This window comes from Thermobia domestica, chromosome 7 (assembly GCF_964235325.1).
Source record: "Thermobia domestica chromosome 7, izTheDome1.hap1.1, whole genome shotgun sequence".
Taxonomy (NCBI): domain Eukaryota; kingdom Metazoa; phylum Arthropoda; class Insecta; order Zygentoma; family Lepismatidae; genus Thermobia; species Thermobia domestica.
The window spans coordinates 202,568,292-202,594,133 of record NC_137460.1 but is presented as its reverse complement, the minus strand read 5'-3'; the positions used below and the strand labels follow the sequence as shown (position 1 = coordinate 202,594,133).

The following is a 25,842-nucleotide window of genomic DNA, read 5'->3' as shown; positions in this document are numbered from 1 at the left end:
GTACCTCAGGTTCATAATGGTTAAAAGGCTACATACCTTTCAGGGTATTACTATTATTGTTATTATTATTATTAACAATACTAATTATAGTGTTCAGTAGCATATGACTGCAGTCTTGTAACTAAAAACTCTTACGTACATATACAAAAATGCTTTTAAAATGTCAGATTCTTACATCTTAATTTTATAAAACAATAAACATAATGATAATCAGTACTTCTTAGTGATTTGTTTCTTGTTTTTTTCTTTCTTTTTGCAAAGCTGTGAAACTAAGCTGCTATTGTTTGTTTTCAAATGGCATCAGAGTTCCACAAATACTGAATTTCAATAACAACACACGTTCTTCAAATACTAATCACGCTACCAAAATGTTTTAAAATCTCTAATAAATTAATGGATAAACTGCGAAAAAAAAATCTAACGGATGTTTTCACTTAACTCTCTTCCTAATAATGAATAAAAACAATTAATTGGATACATTAAAATAGGAACTGAGCAAAGTCTCCTCTGCGGAGAAAGTACAGAGGTGGAGTTCCAACAGAATTTTTGTACTGGCTTTCATTTTAGTTGAACTTCAACGACAGACAAATTTGTTGGGATTATTTCATGGGAAGTCAATTTTTTCAGAAAAAAAATCTGGTTGGTTCAGAGCCTTTATGGTTTATATTACCGTCCGAAAAAGGGATGTGTAAGGACGTCCCATCGAAAGAAATATACAGAAGGGCCCAAATGTTTCTAGTCCCTGAATACAATTAATTGACTTCAAGAAGGAACAAAGATTCGCAACTCTTTCTCTAGAAATTAAAAAAAAAAAAAAAAATACAAGAAAAACAATGAAGGCAGATTTTTAATAAAACTATATATTTAGTATTTGGTATTTTCAAAATTTCCCGTTAACCCTTATTACGACAGAGGAAATACTTAGTTGTAATTACAAAGGTGTCGGTACGCCGTACCGCCAGAAATAAATAAATAAATAAACAAACAAACAAACATACATACATACATACATACATACATACATACATACATACATTACATACATACATACATACATACATACATACATACATTACATACATACACACATACATACATACATACATACATTACATAAATACATACATACATACATACACATATTATATATACCGTGGCGGATCCAGGATATGATCAAGGGAGGGGTTAAACCATAGTTTGCTGCTTTATCCAGTGTAAAGCAGGATTGAAGCCTATTTTATCCAGTGTATACCTGAGCGTCAAGGAGGGGCATAGCCCTTCTTGGATCCGCGCCTCTCTATATATATAATTTTAACTTTTTAAAAGGAAATTTGTTGATGCAAGTTAGTTGAGTTGATTTTGAGTTTAACTTCCTTTTCAGCAGCGAAGCTATGAGACGGAATATACTGACTGATTAACGTGGAATCCGAACCACACGAGCTCCCGCCAGGAACCGAACCTGGGTCTCCCACGCCAAAGGCGCGTACGCTAACCGCTTAGCCACGAAAGGTTGATGCAAGTTCGATTTCAATGGGAAAAATGAAATGATTTTTTTTTAATGTCCCATAGTTATGCCCTTTACGTTAAACGACATGGATGATTAATAGAAGAGAATGATTATGAAATTAAATGTTTATGCTCTCACTGGGAATCGAACCCAGAACCACGTGCACTATAGACAGACGTGTTGGGAATACGGCTCTAACCCTAAATGGTACAAGACAAAAATCAACTAATTTCATTAGCCCTAAACGGTACAATTGTAAACGCCAAGTCCTAAAAGCACTACCATCGCGTCCATGCCAAGAATATTGTAGAGGCAGTACAAATAGCTAGCGAATATCACCATGTTTTATCGAATATTTAAGTTTATATTTTGTAGCATGGATACTCATAGGTGAATAGATTATAACTCACAAAGCGTCAATGACATTTTAGGGGATCTTTCAGAAGCAATGTTACTGAAATTTATGAGAAATTTTAAAATATACATAAAATGAGTATAATTAACACAAGAACAACACTTTTAATACAGGCCGCATCCAGAGCTGGGGCGGGGAAGGGGTGATGTATTGAAGTACGAGACACTAAATCAGTTTAGAATCAATGGCATAGCAAAGTGGACCAGAATCGAATTCTGGTAGAAAAGGAAGCATACATGTTTTTAAGTTCCGAAAGACGTTTAACCAACTTCAATCCGAACCAACAAGAGTAATTCTCAAATTTCCAAGAAAACACATGCCCTGTTTCACAATTATTTATGTACGAGGTGATTCAGAAAGTAAAGCCTTCAAGCCCACTACTTTGCCAATAGTACTGCAAACATTCTTAACTATTTATCATTAATGTCACTTGTTTCACTTTTCTATCTCTTCTCATTCCAGAGTAATGGAGCAATCCATAGCATCCCGTGGTGACGTCCGGTTGAAACAGCGGGCTGTCATTGAATTTCTGACTGCGAAAGGTTGTGCGCCCAGAAACATTCATCGCCAGCGACGAGTTGTGGATATACCATTAAGACCCAGAAACGAAGCGTCAGTTGATGGAGTACCGCCACATGTCCTCTCCTCCGCCAAAAAATTCAAAGTTGTTCTATCTGCTGGCAAAGTGTTGACATTCTGCCTCATCCTGCCTATAGTCCACATCTTGCGACCTGCGACATTTGACTCTTCCCCAACAAGGGCTAACGCTACAGTTGTGACGCGGATGTGGAAGCAGTAGTCCGGCAATGGTGTCGCCAGCAGCCACCACAATTCTTCGTCGACTGCATGAAAAACATTGTTTTGCGTTGGCGCAAGTGTGTTGCCCGAAATGAGGACCATGTTGAAAATTGATGTCACCATTTGTAGCTGACATTGCACGCTTTCCACTGATACCTATATCAGTGCTATCTGTTGAACATAAATAAAGGTATCACCTTCGAGGCATTTCTTTCTGAATCACTCTCCTCTTTATTTATTATTATTAACAATCTAAAGGTGGGGTGAATTTGCTGTTGTCTTAAGTGATTTGATCAATAACAATAAGTCTCGTTGGAAAGCCTCAAAGAAAACATGCGCAATGTTTCATAAGTTACTGTTAATCTGTTTTACAAAATGGTGTGAAACAATCCGAAACAAAAGTAACAATTCCCTAATCTCAAGAGAAACACACCCATCTTTCATAAAATCGCAGAATTTTTGCGAAAATTTCGCGGAGCGTATATTTTAATTATCGATAGAGGTAGGGTTAAATTTACTTTCTCATTATTGATCAATTTCAATCTGTTTGTTCGGTAAGCCTCAGGAAACGCATATATCATATTGCAGCAATATCCAATACTTATTAACTAAAGTTCTCGAAGAAAATATATTTTTAAATACAATGGAAGAGGGTTAAATCATTTCCATACAATTGACTCATTTTAATTCCATTCCAGCGGATTGCAGGAAGACCTAAAACATCATACACATTATACTGTATAAAACCGAATAATTTTTACGAAAATTATAGCGAAACACATTTTTAAATGAGGGAGGGTTAATTCAATCCTTATCAAGAGTCAATTCAACTCTCTTTCTTGAGTAATTTTAACCCTACGCACCGGGGATTATGGGAAAGCCTCAACAAAAACACACACCATATTGTGTCAAATTGAAATATTTTTTAATACAATTATCGTGAAACATTTTTCTTAAAATAAATGGGTTAATGTAATTAATATTTCCATTCATGGCAAATTTCAACCCCAAATAACGGGAATAATTGGAAAGTCCTAAAGAAACCATTTACTATAAGAACATTGTGAAAAATCTGAATAATTTCTAAGTAGGTTCATATGAACATCGCTTTGTTATCATATCAGGCATCTATGAATACTTGCAACATAGAGTTAATTTTATCCATTTTATCCCCTTTTTCTCATCGATTTCAACTCCAAACGAGAGACTTCTTTACTAACGTTTGAGGAAAGTACGTACTGTATAATTAAAATCACTTAAATTTTATGGGAGTTGGACTGACAGACATACATTCAAATGTCTGTTGCATTGAATGGTAGAAGCTATATTACACTTGCTTAGTTCGAAGAAAAATATATTTGCGGTAGTAATCACTTCAACGACACTGAAAAATTATTTGCTATTATATATATTTTATAAAACCCGAAGTGAAGGATTAATAATTACTGCTTAAACGAATTTTAACAACAACTTAATTAACTTACAGGAGCCGCACGCTACAGTAAGGTCCGCCTTTGGCTGAATTTAAAATGTGATAAAACGAGTAGGAAAGGATGATACACAAAATTTCCATCATTTTTAAATAAATTTTCTGTGATAGGAAGGGGTGATTTTATTTTGTCTCTTTTCCTAAAGAACTTTTTTCCTGTCACTGTTCCCTTCCATATCGCTACACAATCATCGACATATCTACTAAAGAACACTGATTTGTCCCCCCCCCCTTTTTAATCTTACTTTCATCTCACCATCATTCATGGCGATTTCTGCCAACGCCACAATCAACCTTGGCCCTATACTAAGCCCCTACTTAATTTTAACCAACGTATCACCTGTGATGCAGTAACTGTTCTTCCACAGAGCTTTAGGATCTTTTACAGATCCTCTTCACTCCAGCCATTAATCCTACTGTCTTTCACCTGTCCTGTGATCACTACGGCTCAGAAGTTGAAGACCCAAAAATTGCGTAGAAAGGACCTATAAAAAGACCTAAAAATATCTTAAAAAAAAAAAAAAAAAAAGACCTAAAAACTAGAAAAAAGAACGTAAAAATAAGACCCAATTTAATAAGAATTACATATTTAATGAATATAATGCTCGTCAAATACATGCTTCTGGTAGGTTAACGGTCTGTCCTTCCATAAACTGAAGTACAATCTAAAATACGAAAACTTACTCACTCTTCCCCCTCCTCCCAATGCTGGAGGACATTGTTACACCTCCTATCTGACTTGTGATTGTTGCAGATCTGGTTTTACCAGTCCAGTTGTTGAAGAATGTCTTATCAATGGAATTTTCTTTACTAAAAAAAAGATGTTTAAGAGGTGATGGTGATTCGAGTTAAAGACCAGTAAATTTATTGTCGAAGGATGAAGGGCAAAAAAAGACGTTAAGACCTACGAAAAGCTTAAAAAACACCAATAAACAAAAACGCCGAAAAAGGCAAAACAAGGACAAACAAAATCCATCATTTTCCGGCCTAGAATGACCCAAAATGAACATATATTATGTTAAGTCTCGTCTTCAGGCACTCGTAAAAAAGATGATTTTTCCACAATTTTCGGGCCCTAGTAATCACCCTTATTTTGTTCCTTCTTAAACTTGGAAACATAGCTTTCACATCAGCACTAAACATGTTCTTAACTTGAATCTGCCTTACTTCTCCCAACCTTCTCTTCAGTTCCACTGAGTTCTTCACACTACTAGTTTCTTGTTGCCTTCTTTTACCTCTCTTTATCTCTTGCTCCAGCGATTCAAATATATTGCCTCTGCAATCCAACACTGGTCTTAGTTTAATATTTCCTTTTTGAATTTTTGGGAATCCCTTCATAACCGGTATCTTACCTTCTTCATTCAGACGTTTCCTATACCCTTCTTTTGTCAACAACACCATCACTTTTTCTTTAATTTCTTCACTCATAGTTTTGTCACCTATTACCTCATAAGTTTCATCATACAGCTCACTCAGTCTCTAATTGTACCATTGTTTGTATATAACCTCAATTACACCCCCTTTGTCTGCTTGGTTGCACACATATGTATTTCCTTTTCCTTATATTCTCTGACATACAGGTTGGGAACCATTCCTATAAGGCACTGAGTTACAACACTATTTCAGACAACATATATGTACTAACATTGACGGCAAAATGGAACAGGATTTTATTGACTAAAAATGCTCTCATGAGTTATTAGATATGTACATCAGATGTATATATTCTAAAAGTGGACCTCTCACTGGTCTAGGTGATACCGTGTGCCTCTGGTGCACATGGTTCGTGTTCGATTCCCGGTGGAAGAGCACTGAAATTTGAACCCGTTGCGGTGGTTTGTGTTCGCTGCAATCGTGATGTAAACTGTAGGTCAACGTCCTATATAGCCTTGGTGTTAGAAAGGGATGCTAAACTTAAATAAATAAACAAAAAACTCTAGTGACACTGACCTTGGACCTAATATAGTATCCGCGAAATCTTCAGCACAGTCATAGGCATCTTCTGGTGTGTTTTCAGGTTCTTTTATAATTTGATATTGTTCTATTTCCTCTTCCTTCTCCTTTTTCAAATTGTCTATTTCCTCATCCAGCATCTCGTGGCAGTAATCTATTATTGATCGGATTGATTCCCTAGCCCGGGGATCCTCCAGGGATTCCAGAGTAATTAACGAACTTACATCCATAAGGAAATGATTGTCAAGTTCATAATCAAGAGGATCCCATGTTGGTTGTGACTGTGATTTGTCCTTTGGCTCATTCATTCGGGGGAAAACACGAACTGGTGGGTAAATCTTCTTCGGTTCATCTTTTGTAATGCGGTGCTTGAATTTGCATTCTTCAGCGTTATATTTCAAAGGGTGTATCATCCTCCACTTCCCATCTAATTTCGTTGGCAAGGTTTTAAGTCTCACTATGTCACCGGGACCTGGATCCCGTCGTCTTGTAAACCAGCCAGTCCCAAGCATTTTGCCTAGGATACAATCTCTAAGCCAAAAAGCTGAAATAATAAAATAAATAATAAATAGTAATGTTAATAATAAACATGTTATCATCACATTAATTATAATTAACTACAAAATTATACATTTGTGACAGTTTAGCATCCCATTTCAGCAACGAGGCGAATGAGATGTAGACTACAGTTTAAGCTGGAATCCGAACCACTGCAGTGCGTTACAATTTTAATGATGTCCCACTGGGAATCGAATCCGGAACCACGTACACCAAAGCGATTATTAATGACACTCCTCATAGGTTCACGAAGGTAAGTCAATTGATGCAATGTTACATTAATATATGAATATCAGTTACTGCTCTGAATCTTACCACAAGTGTGGTGTAGATGCAGCACAACCATTTATTGTAGACGATGCTAGTGGTCAATGTTTTATGTGGCGGAGTCAATCGAGTGTAACCAAGAGTAAAAGAAAGAGCCCGTTTATTCAATACTGAGACTATGTAAGAGTTATCAGTATCTCGTAGTTAAAAGTAATTTTATCAGATTCAGCACATTGTATACTGGTGTTAGATCATGATTTTTGTGCTATCTTTTCTCTTCAACGTTTTGAAGAAATTTGTGGTTGATGATTTGAGAAATTATAGATATAAGAAAAAGTAAATATGACAAATTTATTGCTATCGGTAGCAATACATCGCAAAGAAATAAGTTAATGATGAACTTTCGTAATCTTAAGAGTTGTGCTGTGTAATATTTCCAAGTATAGTATATCGTTTCTACAAAGAGCTAAAGCTCTGATACAGATTCCATAAATTAGAAATAAATACCGTATACGCTCGCGTAATGTCCACACTTTTTTTTTTTTTTTTTTTTTTAAATCGCGGTGTCAAAATGTAGGTAAGGACATTACGAGGGTCGTTCAAAAAACGCACAATTTTCAGTCACATTTTTTTCGAAGTAAATTTCATTTTGAACTTCCTTGAAATCCAAGATACAGGTGAGCAGGAAACCTGTTTGAACTGCACTTAGTTTTTATCTCTCGTCTGCTGACCGGATTTCTGGCGCCAACGTTACGACTCACGGACACCTACACGAGAATGTAAAGGAAAGTTTCTCTTTTAAACAGAGTGTCTGGTGCCTGAAGTACGAAAATTAGTACCGTATTAGAAATACCACAAGACGTAACTTAGATTTTTAAGCTGTGATTTATAGGGTGCGGACAATACGCGGGTCATTTTTTTTTCCCCAAAAAATCTCTGAAGTTGGGGTGCGGACATTACGCGAGCGTATACGGTAGTTTTGGTATTCCTTGATGTCTGGCATTTCTTCCTCTGTTTTTATTTCTATTTTCCTTAAGAAATCGAGCTGATTACGGGCCTGAGCAAACCTAATGAATAATAAATACAAATATACTGGCTTAATATACAGTCTCTAAGACTTAAAGACTCACTCTATTATCGATTCTCCATTTATATAGGCATAATTGTTTACTAATCCACTGGAAGATGCAGCAGTTGAAAAGGGCAGAAGCAGGCAAGTAGCTCACGGGTTAGGGCGGGTGTTACGAACTAAATCATGGTACAAATAATGCATAGTAAATATATTTAATATATATATTAATGTATTACAGAAATCAAGAAATCGTCCGTAAGTCTTTAGTATAGCTTTGATTCAGAAGGACAGAATTACAGTCGGTGGTCTTTCAACTTGCATAGGGATTCCCACCTGGTTGAGCTGGGGTTTAGCGTACCGTTCAGAAATGAGGCTATATGAGATGAACCTACAGCTTAACGAGGGGCCGGAACAAAATGAGCTCCCGCCGGAAATACAGCTCGGGTCTCACGTATCGAAGACGCATACGCTAACCATATAGCCGCAAGAGAGCTCATCTTAAGAGATTCTCTCAGTTGCACTACGCAAATGGCGAAACGATAAGTATTTTCAAATACAAGTGCTGTCTTTGTAATTTCCTTAGATACTACAACAATAGTACGTAAAATCACAGTTTCTGTGAATCTCCTACATAGGCTTTTCCCTTCTTTTTTCCTTATGAGGCTGTAACGCATTAGGGTTAAGTACTAGTCTTACCTAATAACATAGAGACAGCCAGAATCGTAACTTTTTCTGGAGGAGGGCAAGCGTAATATTTCGACTCCCTAGAATTTAAAACTTAATAAACATTTTTGTTACTTCTAGTGGCCCTTGCTGACTTTTACTACAGAGGTTGTTCAGTCTACATTTGGCCAATTTCTACTTACCTAAAAATCTAGAAGAATCCATGGCGCCAGGTCCGTAAGTGCTCAATGTGTTTCCCTTGGTTCCTAACAATAGGGCGGCAGCGTAATTTCCACTGTAATAGGTTTCTCTGAAGAACTGGAAGGGGAATCTTGTCCCATTCCCTTTGCACAGCTTTCCAAAGTCCTTCAACAGTTGTCACACACCGTTTTCCCAAAGCTCGCTTCAATAATCCAAATCCACAATAGTCCATAGGACTTGCATTTGGAGATTTAACAGGTACCTCATTGAAAGGCATCACATGTATACCACTTGCCTCCTCCATCTCCCTGTAGAATGCGAGGGACGATCATGAGATATGTGATGAGACCTTGGCCATGTGAATGCACACCAGATTGGCGTCATTTCCGTACATTGTTGGAATCTCATGTTCGTAGATCGGCCGCATGATCTGCTCCTGAAAATACTGCGAATTTATTTTGCAGTTCTTCGCCACCCTACGAATCTTAAGTTTACCTCGGTAACAGTAGCCAGTAACGACCATGAACCCTTTTGGGAAGGATTCTTTACAAACACGGACCCACCTTCTGAAGTTCCAGTAACGACCATGAACCATTTTGGGAAGGATTCTTTACAAACACGGACCCACCTTCTGAAGTTCTTGGTGTCTTTCTCTTGGTACATGATGGCTCTCGGTTTGCCGCAGTCGGAAAGGTAAATCCATGCTTCATCGAGCGTTACGACGTACATCCACCTTTGTTTTGCCAGATGCCGTTCGTACAGCTTCCGGGCGTTACACTTTCGTTCCTTTTGGTGAGCATCCGTGAGAAGATGGCCGCGAGCTTTCATGACTTTTTCCATCTTGAGTTGATGGTGTAACGTCCGGCTCACAGTCCCCAAAGACACGTCAATACGATTAGCCATACACCTTTGTGTTGGTGAATTTTCTTGCATTGCCATTTTGCGAAGTTTCATGGTGGAGGTGGCCTTGCTGCATCGCTTCCTAGGCAAATTCGTTGGAGATCCAAATGGTGGAGCTTCGTCGCCCTTGGACTTTTTAATAACATTTTTTATTCCACTTAAACTTATGTTGCAACCATTCTTCTTGCACTGTTTTCTAATGACAGAAACACTAAAGTGGGCGTCATAAAGAGCCGCAACATAGCCTTCCCAAAAACCGTCTTAGTTTGGGCGGCATTTTGGTCACAGAGCGGAAACCAACACACTCGGAAAAAAAATTAACACTCACAACAATGGTCCTGTTTGTGCGTTATTGTCGTCCTCGCGGAAAAACAACTCCGTTCCCAGGAAGCCACTGCACAACACTGCAGGACGCCACGAGCCAGGTCGGGTGAGTCCACTCTGCCCAGGAAGGGGAAGGAACGAAATCGGCCAAACGTAGGCTGAACAACCTCTGTAAAGTAGGGCCCAGGAAAATTGTTTACAACTGGGGAATATTTCAAGCATGATCGAAAACGCATCAGTTATAAGGTATTCTTCCGGTCGTCCGATTTGAGTAAAGTTCAAGACATGATCCGAGTCAATCGAAGAAATGGCTTTGCAGTTGAGTTGCTTACATGGCACACGTACATCTTTGTGCATGACCAACTTTATCTTAGAGAAATATATTTCTTCAAATGATGAGGCAGCAACCAGCGCCTTAAATTAATTCTTCAACTTCGCGCGAATTTGCCCCCATGGCCCCTGGCCCAGGGTCAATGATCTAGGGGTACCTAGGACTAGTGTTGTAAAAAAACGGTTTTTTTCTGTGAAGTTTTTTTTTCAATAAAAAACATCGTTCTTTTTCATGTTCTCTTTCAAATGTCTGTTTTTTTTCTGGCGACTATTATTTATTGATTTATGTTGCAGATTATTGAAATAATCAACAGAACTTGAGTCGAAGCCCTTGTAACTTACAAATCGTTTGTTTCTTTTTACCTATACGAGCAAAATTTTTGTGTGATTATTCCTTTCGGACCCAGGTCATTTTTGGCGTTTTCCTACATTTTCAGTTAGTGATATATTGCTCAAGAACCATTCGCTCGATTGATATGGTTAAGGCCTTGTTTTTTAGAAAATGGATGTGGCTATTTTTTGATGTAAGTTGCATTGCAGTATTGCCAACGGGTGGGAAATTATTGAGGGAAATGTATGGCTGAAAGTTTACAAAAAATTCCCTAATCGAATTTCAATTTTTTTTTTGTATCTAGCACCACTGCTGCTATATGGGTTCAAGTCACCTAAAAAAATTCTTTGGTGTGTTAACAAGGTACAGTGCAATCCTGAAGTTTCTGGCTTCCATTAAAAGAGGGAAAGAAAAAATTCTCTGTCATCATACACATGAAATTTTGACACTTTTTACGCCTTAGAAGCAAAAAATCAACACATATGCCGGGACTACAGCTTCTCTAATTACCCTATTTAAACTTTTTATGGTGCGTTCTGTAGGGCAAAGAGGAAGCTTTCAGTTAGTGGTACCCTTCTTTCAATGTTGCCAGCAAGAGGGTAATAATAGAGGAGAAAAGGGAAATTTTCCGAATTTCTCACCTAAAACCGGGAATTAATTGTTTTGGCTGGAAACACTGCCATCAGACAGACGAAAGATATCTGACAATAAACCTTGCTACTTCAAGAATACATTCTACAAGTATCATTGCGATATCTAACAAAGTAAGCATGAAATTAAAAAAAAAATATCTCATTCTACCTCAGAAATTCACCATTTTTTTACCATTTCAGAACATAGTTTATTATAAACCTCAACTGTACTTCCCCTAATTGTTCTAGTGAAACCTTTTATGGTGCGCTGTGTAGGCTAAGGAAGAGGCTTTTAGACACTGGTACGTTTGTTCGAGTGTAGCCAACAAGAGGGAAATAATAGAAACAAAAAGGGATTTTTTTCCAAAATTTGCCCCTAAAATCTGGAATTAAAATTTTCTGTAGATGGCAACACTGCTATCAGACACACACACACACACACACACAAACTATCTTAAAATAAGCTTTGGAATTCCTCTAATATATCCTATAAGTATTGTGACTACATCTAATAAAGTACGCATGTCAATAAAAAATATCTCATTCTACCTTAAAAAATAAGTTATCTTTTCAATTAGAGAACAAGATCTACTGTAAACCTCAACTGTACTTCCCCTAATTATCCTATTGAAACTTTCTATAGTGCGTTGTGTAGGGCAAAGACGAGACTTCTAGATATTGTACGTTTGTTCCGATGTAGCCAACAAGAAGAAAACAAGAGACAAAACAGATAATTTTCCCAAAATATCCCCCTAAAATCTGGAATTAAAATTTTCTGTAGCTGGCAACACTGCTACCAGATAGACGCAAACTATCTTAAATTAAACATTGGCACACAACTAATATATCCTACAAGTATTATGGCGATATTTAAGGAACAAAGCTTCTAATTACCAAAAATATATTACGGTAAACACAAAAGGGAAAAGCAACAAATATCAAGGGTTAGAACCTAAATACGAATTTTTCGTGCACCCCCTAATTACCCCATTGTTGCGATCTGTACTTGCGTTTGTTAAGTAACAACAAATGTTCGATTGTAGTAAGTTGACTTGCACTCGGACGTATAGATACGGATTTATAAACAAAAATCTCGAATTTTTTGTCCAAATTTAAGGAAGTTTTAATTTCCCTAATTGGCAACACTACGCGTAGGCCCGTCCAATTGATATCAACAGTTAGGTATCCATCCGAGGTATCTATCTGGCAAGTCTTAAGGAGGTCTTTCTACAACGAAGCTACAGGGAAAAAAGAAATAAAGGAAATTCGAAATTAGAAAATTCTCGAATTTTTGACTGGGGTGAAATTTAAAACGGAAATTCGACACCAGAAGAAAAAGAAATTAATATGATAAACTATGCTTCAACCATATTTGACAAGAATAATATCCTGATATCTTAATTAGTGTCCACACAGGAGCGGATTTAAAAAGTGACATACCCGTGTGTGCTACTTTGGGCACCTGGGCCACCTAGTGTACTCGTACATTTGATTACATTTTTTAGTACTAACCCGTGTTGTTGTTGTAGGTATAGTCTCGACTAATAATAATATCGTTGTTGTAAACAATAACTTTACAAGGAAAATTTTCTCTCCTTTTTACATCTTAGTTCCAACACTGTTGGTGAGAAATGCAGGGTGTTTCAAAATGAATATCGGAGTCTTAAGTCTTCGTAGTACTTATTACATTTTACGTACAATTATAAGCAATGCATCAAGTAAAAGAGCACCTCAAACAGTCTTTGCTACAAGTGTTCGATGTGAGATTCATTCGTCACACGGTACACATCTAGTCGATAGGCGAGAAAGGCCCATAAACTTTTCGCCATATGGCACAAAACACATTCAATTTAGGAGAGTCTCGTTTCAACTGTACCATTCCTGAGGATTTGCTGACGGCCAGATGCAAACATTATGAGTGTTCACATTAGCTCTTAGGTGAAATGTCGATTATCACTGAAGACGACACGTTCCAGAAAATCTTCATTGTTATGCAGCAATATTTCACTTGCGAAATTGGCACGTAAACCGTACACTGTAGGCTTTAGACCTGTAGCAACTGCAAACGATATGGACGTAGTTGCAAGCGTCTCCTTAATATTCTTCACACAGACGGTTGCACTGTACAGATTTAGTCTTTATTAAAACACAAAAAGCTTTCTGCTCTCTAGTCTCCATGTTTGCTACTTGCTCTTTCTAACGGCAGACAGAAGAAACAATACATGCACATGTGTGCGTACAAAACTGTTTGAGTTGCTCTTTCATTTGATATAATATTTATAATTGTAAGTTAATTGTAATAGACACTACAAAATTTCAAAACCCTAATATTAATTTTGAAACACCCTGCATTACTTCAAATTGAGTCATCCTATATTCATGATTCGACCATTTACTTTAGCATTGTCCATGTGACCTTAAACTAATGCAATATAAACATAATTTATGAATGTAGAATTCATATAGGCCAGCTTAGTAAATGTAACTACCATCATCATGAAGTCTGTTTCCAACAAGAAATGTTTAATTTAAATAATATACTTATAACTAGAGACCGGATGTTAGGCAAAATGCCTATTCTTCAATGCTAAAGATATGATCAAAAATAACGTTCTAAAGTTTATATCGGGGATTATAGTTTCGATTTAAGCCAACTTTATTTAGCCTATTTTGCCTATTTCGCCCCTCACTGTCTAAATAATTGCTTTAGTGCCTAATGTTGCGTATTCTATGCATTTACTTTGAAATAAGATATATACATACATACAGATATATATATATATATATATATATATATATATATATATATATATATATATATATATATATATATGCTTCGTTTTTTACATATAGAATGAAAGAAGACATTAACAAACAGGTATATTGCTTTATTTTTTGAACACTATTTATGACGAATCTATTTTTTAAAATTGTGTTGATGCCTATTTTCCTGCTTAAATTTTAATTGCCTTTTTGCCTGCCTATTTTCCAAGTTTTTAATGCCTAAACATCCTGTCTCTACTTGTTATTTTGCCGGACCCTCCAAACTTGCCGTTCCATGCAAATGCACGTGTTACAGATATGGTAGAGCCGGCTCTGCATATCATATATATCTACTCGACAAATTATTTAAAAATACTATTAGGCAAATTAGTTTTTACCTTTAGACAAGTTATTTGAATTTTATACTGTTCGTGACATTATTTTCGTATATATTAAAGGCCTGCTTTCACGAAAAAACAAAGTTTCATTTCTACTTTTATTTCCTAGTTGATATTGATGAAAACTGCTGAAACCCGAATTGTTAATAGGTATGGTATTTATGTAAATTGTAAAATATTTGTAGCGTATCAGTATCTAGCGTTTAATTTATGTTGCATTTTACGGTGATTATACCTACATAAAAATATTTAATACTTATATAGACGTAAGATGCATTAGAAATGACTATTTGAAAAAAAAAACGAAATTTAGAAAAAAAACGAGAGGCAATGTTTTTTTCTAAAAAAACGTACATTTCTGAAAAAATACGAACGTTTTTTTTTATTTAGAACACTACCTACGACCCCTCTAAAATTTGGCAGGAGTACCTTGGACCACCCCTAAATTTCGGCAGAGGTGCTTAGGACCACCACCCTTAAATTCTGGAAATTGACAAATTCTAAAATTTGATATGGGACAATCCAAATGAAATCGACCAATTTCCAGGTCAAAAGTTGCTGACAAAATTTATTAATTTTATTTTTTACCTAAGATTGTACCACATTCAGGGAGTTGAAAACGGGTATTCATTTATTTTTTAGCCTCGCAGATTTTGTCGTAGCGGCCATTTTGTATTGGCGCCTGAGCGTATTTTGCACTTTTCAGAAGATTGCGTTAAATTCTGTAACTTTTTCGGTTTTAAAGATAATGTGTTCAAACCAAAACCATATGAAAGATAATGGATAACATTCAGTGTTCTGTGCATACTGAGACGTACTTTAGAACGTCGAAGAAAGAAGTTCTGAACATTGAGGTTGGAAACCTAGAAATTGTAATTTTGGAATGTACATTTTGAAACGAAATGAGACTCACCTTCAATTCTTTGTCCACATAGAAACTAGATAGTAAACAACATCCCGAACTAGTTTCAGATTTGAGAACTATATACTCGATTTTTTGGAAATTTTCAAACTTTGCGAATTTTCGAAAATTGTGTATTTTCACCTCAAATATCTCAGGAAGGACAGGAGTGAAAAATCTCAAATTTGCACAATATAGACGTTAGTTGTGCAGTACCAAGTGAGTTAAATTATATCATTGAGACTTGAGTAGTTTCTGAGTTATAAGTTGTTGCAGTGATGTGAAATTCACCATTTAAAAAGTTGAACAGATGTACAGGTTTTGTGTTGATACAGTATCTCAGGCATACAATTTATCTATGTTTCATCAGAAGAAGTGCAGCCAAACACCAAGAAATTCGAGATTTGCTACTAGTAAGAGAATTATTAATACAAGATCATATAGATTTATACTTCTGACGAAAACACAAATCAGATGTTATGAATACTCACAATCAGATGAATTTACTGATTGCAGTACTTCAGTACTTCCAGAATATATCATGTTGTCATTTGCACCTAATGATACCGAAGACTGTATTTATGACAGAAATGGTGGATTGAGGGAATTGAAGACATCAGTCAGGAAAATAACGATCTTTTTTATCACTTTTCCCATCCCCATGGCCCAAGAACCTCTTTTACACTATGTACGAATGACAAAGTGTGGGTGCCAATCACTAAGGTTCGCCGGAAATTCACACACACAGAGTTCACAACTCCTACAGGTCGTACTTTCAACATCAGTGCCAAACTCTGTACACAAATTAGTCAACTATCTACTTCACTGATGTCTTAACAGCAGCGCTATAGGCAGAAGAGAAATAACAGGCGACTTTTGTTTTTTGTACAAGATATGATTCATAAATTATGCATACTTTGCCTATTTAACATTACTGTCGAGTTATTTTGACTTTTGCTACAAAGTATATATTCACTCTTTGATGAGGCTTTATTACCTTATATGGTTATATGGGTGTGTAGAGCGGTTCATTTTCTTTTATAGGACATGGGTACATTGATGCTTCCCTCTTAACTTTGGGAGGGGTAAATTGGCCCACCCCTTAAATTTAGAAATTGCGAAAATTAAAAATTTAGTTTTATATTATAGGAACGGAGTATATACCTCTCTATTTCGGGGCTCCACCTGGTTTCCTCTCATGAGTAAAAAATTGCCAAAAATTCAGATTTTGGCTCCCCTATTAAATTTTGAGAGGGGAGTGTAGAACCACCAATTAATTTCGGTTGAGTTGATTTTGAGTTTAACGTCCCTTTCAGGAGCAAGGCTATATGAGACGGGACCTACTGATTAATGTGGAATCCGAACTACATGAGCTCCCGCCCGAAATCGAACCCAGGTCTCCAACGCCAAAGGCGCGTACTCAACCGCTTAGCCCTTGAATTTGGGCATTATAAAAAAGTAATTCGTAAATGATCACTAGGACCCTAATATATGTCATTATAGATCTTTCCTAGTAAGATAGTGAAATCGGCCCTTGATCCAAATTGGGTTGCTACTCACCCAAATGGTTACCCTTGACCAAAAACTACCACAAAATAACTTTAACCCCTACCCCCTCCTTTTTCCGAATTATCGTATCATACATGCTCAAAATTGAACATTTTTTAATTTTGGTGGGGGTGGTCCAAAAATTTTGAAAGTTTCACAGATTGTAGATACTATCTAGATGCAGAAGTGCAATTTTTTTCAAATCTATCGATTAGTATTTTCTTTATTTTTTTGCATGTTGAAAATTTCAAAAAAAAATGTAGAAATATTTTTGGGGGATACGTTCCTGATTTTCTGGTTAAAAAAATGTTATACCCTTATGTACAACATATATTTTTTTCGGGGCCTGAAAACGATGGCAACATTATCAAAAAGAAATAAAACTGAAGACAAACGTGTTTTTCGCAGTTTTTCCACCATTTTAGGATTCTCAGGGTGAAAGCCTCTTCAAGCAATTCTTTGCCAAAGTTCACAATTTTCCTTTCTCTTGCGTCCCTTCTGCTTGTGTCGTTCTTTGGCTGCTTCGATTCTGTCCATTTCGGAATAAAAACACCAACTATATCTTGTAATGCTCCACTTCGTGATCGATTACAAGATTGTATTTATAATTATTTTATTTACAGTTTTATAGTTTCTTGTGTTCTGAAATTTCTTATTTGTGATGTTCAGTCGTTTATTCTTTTAGTAAGTTATTCTATATTGTTACAAAGTATGTATCTTACAAAATTTATACAGGTAGTAGGCAACTTGGATTTCAGTGTGTGCCATATATTTACGATATTATTTAAAAAGAAAAGAAGAAAAATTGTACGTGAAAAAAAAAAAAAAGACAAGAGATTAAGATCCTCGAACTATGCGTATGAAATTAATCGGAATGAAATTCTAGAAGTTCTTGGACCCATAGGGTCCTCATAATGTTTTCTTCCAACCCGATGTTCCTGATGTCTATTGTGTAGCTTCACATTAACGTACCCTCAAAATTTTAGTTTCTTTAATGAAGGTTTGATAGGAAAGCTATTTTCTGGGTTTCATCTTCAATCGTTGCGAGTAGCTACATTTATGACCCGTAAGTTACAAATGAGGATATGTATTAATGAATATGTTTGATAGAAATGTGTTGATAATCAGAATAATACATGATTATATTATTCGACAGATAATAAGTTGTGGTTATTGTGTTATTAAAGATGTTTATATAAGCCAAAGAGGCAAGCAAATAAGTAATTAAAGAATTAATGAAATGGCGTAATTTATTGAATATGAATAATATATATATAATTACTAATCCGTTCAAAAACCGAATTGTCACACATGGTCGTTAATCATAGAAGCAAGCTACCTCATAATGTTATTTTACCTAAGCTACCTAGTTAACTAATATACTCACCTAGAAATCCTAACCCAATCTAACCTATCAACTTAACCTAAAGCACAGAAGAGTTAAAATACTTACCTGTCAGTGATGATTGTTATTTTTAAATATATATTGGATACATGGGTACGTAGTGCTATACAATATGTGGGCCTCTAAAAATTCAACATTATTCGTTTTCTGTTGTTATTGGTTATATAGTTTCATGTGATTCGTAGGTGGAAGCTTTTGTTCCAACGGACTTGGATTCTGATAAAGAAGATCAGATGCGTTATATAATACTGCAAGATTTCCTCTTGCTGGCGACCAAATTATGGGCTGGTGCCATCTCGTGGTGATAGCTATTTTCTTCATGAAGACTACGAGATGTCATCTTTACAATATGTTTGATGTGCACCTATTCCAACTTCATTTTCTATGGAATTTCAGTGGTTCGATGGGCTGCAGACTTTCGATACTTCTAGAAACCATATGAAATTAATTATGAACCACCATTGTCTGCTGACTTACAGCTCCACGCAGCAGATGGGGTGCAGTTCAGAATGGCGACACCATCGCAGGATCATATTGGAGCTGAATCCACCTACTTGGAAGTCAAATAGAATATAGTGGTACTGGAACAAAATGTTTATGTCTACGAATCAGAAACTAAGGAAAATTTTGCACATTTAACGGACGTCGGGAAAAGAAGAATGTTATGGGTGCCCGAAGGGTTCAATTTTATGCATTGTACAAAGATAATGCAAAACCAAAATATGAATAAAGACAGTCAAAAAGATATATGTGATAGTGATGTGAAAAAGAAAATAAATGAACTAAGTCATAGTCAAGGGATACCGTCTATAAGTAAAGCAGGTGTACAGATACAAACGGCAATCATAACGAGAAATTCGGAAGGAACTAATGAATTATGTAATATAAAAGGTGATAAAGAAAGTAACGTGAGTATAAATGATGCCAGTGAAGTTACAAAGCAGGATTTACTGAATATGATACTATGCAGTATTGAGGAATTTAGTCTGTTTTTCCAGTCGGAGACGGAAAATCTATGTAAATGTATGGAAGATGTGAAACTGGAATTGAAAAGTGAAATAAAGCAGGTAGTTACTACATTGAAATCTGGAACTCAGGAAACAAGCACGGAAACGAATAGTGACGTAGAAGATGCATATGAGAAAATAGTTGATGGTAGATCAAATGAAGTGACTGACAGGGAACAAACAAATGCTAATCACGAAAAGGCAAACAATGCTGTGATTAAGTCCAAAGAGAACGCAATTGTTAATTGTTTGAAGAAAAGTGATGTTATGGATGAGAACGAAGAACTTCACTTAAATGAAGATTCTAATGATAAAGATGTTGATAGTGAATCACAGGAGGATTCATTTGGCAAGCCGCAAGTGGAAAGTGATGATAAATCAAATCTGCAAAGTGCTGACGAAAATCAAATAGAGAGTAAATATGAATTGGAAGTGGAGAAAGTAAATGAATTAGAGGAAGAACCAAACAGTCAAGATTTTAAAAGCGGAGATTTTACAGGAAGGGAGACTGATAATGAAGAATCTCAGGAATTAGATGGTTTGGATGAAATGAAAAGAAAGGAAAGTGACCTGGAGTATACAGAAGCAGATAAATACGCGATAATAGAAAACGAGAAAGACACCGACATTAATGCTAACCTAAAAAGTGATAATCCTTACAATTTGCAATCACGTGAAAATGTTCACTTCAAAAGGTGTAAGAGAAAAATTGCAATAAAGAAAAAGAAGAGAAAGAAATTCAAAATGAAAAGATATTTGATGAACAGGCAGAAGAAGAAGCCACAGTCCATAAGATGTTCAAAGAGAAAGAAAACCAGAAGAAAACTCATAGGGAACTTTCGGAAGAAAAAGGTAAAGATAAAAACCCAAAATCAACTATGTAACCTGAAGAAAAAGAGGAAGAAAAGAAAGAAAATTGGACTGAAGAAGAGATGGAACTATTATAGGAGGAAAGGCAATAAAGTGGAAAAAGATATACGCGGAAGAAAGCGGAAAAGAAAGAAACAGACATATAATGAAAAGATGTGGAACAGAAGAAGCTGGAGAAGAAAGAGACGGAAAATGACAAATGGATGGTGTTTCATTGTGTGTTTTGCAATTTATTATTTCATTAAGGATTAACATCAACTAACAGATGATTAATTTTTGTTCTTATTGTTTATTATGTTATTACCATTGTTTTGTTTGTTGAACTTCTCACCATAAATTTATACCTTAATAAACTGGTCCCTATATTATAACCAAAGTCTGGAAAAATTATGCTGCATTAAAGATATCTTAAAATTTTATGCAGCTCAATACTATTGTAATTTAAAGCATTTCCATATTCAGAGAGAAAAGGAAATTATTTCCAAATAATGATACTCAAATGACTTAAAATAATTTAATAAAATTTTATCTCAAGATAAAATTTTTGCATGGCCCGGGAAATTGTAATGCTCCACTTCGTGATCGATTACAAGATTGTATTTATAATTATTTTATTTACAGTTTTATAGTTTCTTGTGTTCTGAAATTTCTTATTTGTGATGTTCAGTCGTTTATTCTTTTAGTAAGTTATTCTATATTGTTACAAAGTATGTATCTTACAAAATTTATACAGGTAGTAGGCAACTTGGATTTCAGTGTGTGCCATATATTTACGATATTATTTAAAAAGAAAAGAAGAAAAATTGTACGTGAAAAAAAAAAAAAGACAAGAGATTAAGATCCTCGAACTATGCGTATGAAATTAATCGGAATGAAATTCTAGAAGTTCTTGGACCCATAGGGTCCTCATAATGTTTTCTTCCAACCCGATGTTCCTGATGTCTATTGTGTAGCTTCACATTAACGTACCCTCAAAATTTTAGTTTCTTTAATGAAGGTTTGATAGGAAAGCTATTTTCTGGGTTTCATCTTCAATCGTTGCGAGTAGCTACATTTATGACCCGTAAGTTACAAATGAGGATATGTATTAATGAATATGTTTGATAGAAATGTGTTGATAATCAGAATAATACATGATTATATTATTCGACAGATAATAAGTTGTGGTTATTGTGTTATTAAAGATGTTTATATAAGCCAAAGAGGCAAGCAAATAAGTAATTAAAGAATTAATGAAATGGCGTAATTTATTGAATATGAATAATATATATATAATTACTAATCCGTTCAAAAACCGAATTGTCACACATGGTCGTTAATCATAGAAGCAAGCTACCTCATAATGTTATTTTACCTAAGCTACCTAGTTAACTAATATACTCACCTAGAAATCCTAACCCAATCTAACCTATCAACTTAACCTAAAGCACAGAAGAATTAAAATACTTACCTGTCAGTGATGATTGTTATTTTTAAATATATATTGGATACATGGGTACGTAGTGCTATACAATATGTGGGCCTCTAAAAATTCAACATTATTTGTTTTCTGTTGTTATTGGTTATATAGTTTCATGTGATTCGTAGGTGGAAGCTTTTGTTCCAACGGACTTGGATTCTGATAAAGAAGATCAGATGCGTTATATAATACTGCAAGATTTCCTCTTGCTGGCGACCAAATTATGGGCTGGTGCCATCTCGTGGTGATAGCTATTTTCTTCATGAAGACTACGAGATGTCATCTTTACAATATGTTTGATGTGCACCTATTCCAACTTCATTTTCTATGGAATTTCAGTGGTTCGATGGGCTGCAGACTTTCGATACTTCTGGAAACCATATGAAATTAATTATGAACCACCATTGTCTGCTGACTTACAGCTCCACGCAGCAGATGGGGTGCAGTTCAATCTCTGTTACAATCCTTCCACTTCAACAGACTCTTGAAGTTAAAACCTCGCGTCGGTTCCTCGTATTAGTGCTTGCCTCAGTGGTCGCACCCAGTAGCGCTCTCTACCGCGAGCTGTGTGTAACTTTGTTGTGCAAGAGTTGGGTGAAGTGGAAGCACTGTTGCTGAGATGTATTTGGTGTTTCTGTTTCGAAATGAACACAATCGAAGCAGCCGAAAAATGACAAAAGCAGAAGGGACGCAAGAGAATGGAAAATTGTGAACTTTGGCAAAGAATTGTTTGAAGGGAGTCCTCACCTTGAGGGTCCTAAAATGGTGGAAAAACTGGGCGAAAAACAAGTTTGTTTTCAGTTTTATTTCTTTTTCACAATGTTGCCATCACTTTCAGGCCTCGAAAACATTTATGTTGTACCTAAGGGTATAACATTTATTTTAACCAAAAAATCAGGAACGTGTCCCCCACAAAATTTTTTTCTACAATTTTTTGAAATTTTCAACACGCAAAAAATAAAGAAAATATTAATCGATAGTTTTGAAAAAAAAAACCTGCACATTTGCATCTAGATAGTATCTACAATCTGTGAAACTTCCAAAATTTTTGGACCACCCCTACCAAAATTAAAAAAATGTTCAATTTTGAGCATGTATGATACGATAATTCGGTAAGAGGAGGGGGATCAAAAATTTTTTTGAGGTAGTTTTAGGTCAAGGGTAACCTTTTTAGTCAATAGCGACAAAATTTGGATCAAGGGCCGATTTTACTATCTTACCAGGAAAGAACCTTTGGATGGTCCAACTCGTTCTCTTTCACGGGTTAAAAATATTTTATAAATTTAAAATTTGGAGATTTTGACCTAATTTATCCTATTTCATGAGGGTTTATTACATTATATGGATGTGTGCAGGAGCCCATACCCTTGCACAGGAGGTGGGTATATTGATGTGCATGTCTTGAATTTTGGAATGCGTACCTAGGATCACCCCTCAAATTTGGGAATTGTCAAAAAATAATAATTGGTAAATGTTCTCCAGGACCTTAATATAAACCTTTTGTAAATTTCGTGCTCCATCTCCTTCCCTTTCATGGGTATAAAATTGTCAAATATTAGTACGACTACGTGTTTCCCACGAGGTCGTTTATTGACCCATTTTGTTCAAATAGTATTCTTAGTTTATAATAGTTTAGTTAAATAGTATTGTTTGATGAAGCTTCATTACCTTTATTATTATATGGGTGAGTATAGGGTCCATTCTCTTTCATATGGCATGGGTATATTGATGCACCCTTCTTAAATTTTGGGAAGTGTACATAGGACCACCCCTTAAATTTGGGAATTCTCAAAAAAACAATAATTGGTAAATGTTTAGTAGAACACCAATATATATCATAAATTTGAGTGGTTCAACTCGTTCCCTTTCACCGGCTAAAAATGTCAAAAATTTTAAATTTGGAGATTTGAACTATTTTATTCTATTTCATGAGGCTTTATTACGTTATATGGTTACATGGATGTGTACAGGGGACCATATCCAATCACAGGACATGGGTGCATTAGTGCTCACCCCTTAAATTTCGGAATTGTCAAAATAATAATAATAATAGGCAAATGTTCTCTGGTACACTACGAGTTTGAGTCGTCCATCTCGTTCCATTTAATGAGTATAAATTTGACAAAAATATAAATTGCAAGGAATTTTGACCTCATATATTCTCTTTAAGAAGGTTTTACCACATTATATGATTTTATAGGTGAGTACAGGGGTTTATTTCCTTTCATAATACATGAGTACATTAATGCAACACTTAAATTTTAAGAAAGGTATCTAGGACTATCCCTTAAATTTGGGAATCTTCAAAAATAAATAAATAAATATTCTCTAAGAGCTATGGTAAATTTGGGTCGTTCAACTTGTTTCCTGTATTTGAATTTCGGTTTGAAATATTTTACTCTGAAATTTTTTATTTTGAAAATTTTGATTTGAAATTTATATTTAGTTTAAAAATTTTAGTTTGAGAACTTTGTTTGAAAGGTTTTGCACATTTAAAATTTTTAATTCATCATCATAATACAATAGTACATGTCTGAACATGATTATGTAACGTTAGCAGAACTATATTCCATCCGTTTATAATTATTTTTGAAAGCTTTGGATTGTACTTGGAATGAAAAACGCAAACAAATTAAAATTATAATTTTATTTATAAATACATATACACTGCACTGGTTAACCACATACACCCATGTCAGATAAAGGATTCGGATATTGTTGATACAATTTATTTTGTATTTCTCTGTACCAGTTTGTTTTTAGCATATATGTCACAAATGAACTATCATTCAATGCATGTATGTATGTATCCACGAACGTTGTTGACAAACTTGACATGATCTACATAAATGTTGTACAATATGCATAACACATTTCTCAAAATAGCATTTTTTCAGAAATAAACCTGTTTTGCAGCACACTTCAACAAAATGTTTCACGCACTTGAATGCATTTATGAATTTGATCCATTCAGTTTGTGACAGGTACATAATATTGCAAGGCACATGTACTGTACTTTTCTTACGTAACAGCATCATTTCGTGGATTGTGCTTAAAGATTTCACAATTGTCACATTCAGTTCACTATGAAAATAATCACTAATTTGATCAACTAGTGTACGTAATGTTTCCCATTCTTCAAAGTCCAACTGAACACCAAACTGTTCTGCTTTGCCCAATCTAATGACAGGTTCAAACTATGTAGCACTGATACCATTCATTACATGTTTTGTTTTAAATATATTTACTGGATAATAGCTGGCAAACAGAAATTCTTGATTGTGAAAAAATGAAAATGCAATGGAATCTTTGAGTTTTACGTCCCATGGTTATGCCGGTTAGGCTAAAGGAGACGGTGATGATGAGTAATGAATGAAATGGTGGAATGAAGAAAGTGGGAGGAAACGGGAGAATCCCGAGAAAACCCACGCACACGGTGTTTGTCCACCACAAAGTTCACTTGGCAGGGTTCTTGAATGTGAGTAGTACACATCTTTCTAACCAAAATGCTCTTGCTCGAATGATTTCATCACAAATCATAGGATTGCTACTGATGTCATAATGACAGTTCATTAAAATAGAATGTTGCTGACGTTGTAAAATTCAAAGCACACCAAAACAAATCCACTAAACATTAAGATGGGACTGTGTACTAAATTGAAATTGATGACCTCTTCCAACTAATCCTTTGTAGAATAAGTATACAGATTTGGTTTTTAAGAAGCGTAATAGTTCTTCTTGTCTTGTAGCCTCCATTGGAAATACCGTATCTTGCCGGTAAAATAATATTCTCATCATTATACTATTCATGACTATTCTCAATCCATACTTTGTAGGAATAATTTGGCTAGATAAGATTCTGTACGGTATATTCTGTTGTAAATCAGTAATCTTGGTAAATAATTTCATCACATCACGTGTGTTTAGAAACTGTAGACAAGTAGCTATGATGACATTATGAAGAATTCTATTTGAACGATCCTTAAATATGAGTACGGCATAAGCAGATTCCATACAGTTCTTCTGACGTTGCATAAACTTGTTTTGACAT

At 35.4% G+C, this 25,842-nt stretch overlaps 1 protein-coding gene across 5 annotated transcripts in view; it reads right to left on the bottom strand.

The window, feature by feature from the left end:
- Positions 1-25,842, bottom strand: part of LOC145690665 (uncharacterized) — a 120,843-nt gene that overhangs the window by 60,783 nt on the left and 34,218 nt on the right. For all 5 annotated transcript variants that reach the window (XM_081765785.1, XM_081765788.1, XM_081765786.1 and 2 more), the window contains one exon: positions 6,160-6,706. In XM_081765785.1, coding sequence (XP_081621911.1) covers positions 6,160-6,706 — 547 coding nt within the window. The remainder of the gene's footprint in view (positions 1-6,159; positions 6,707-25,842) is intronic.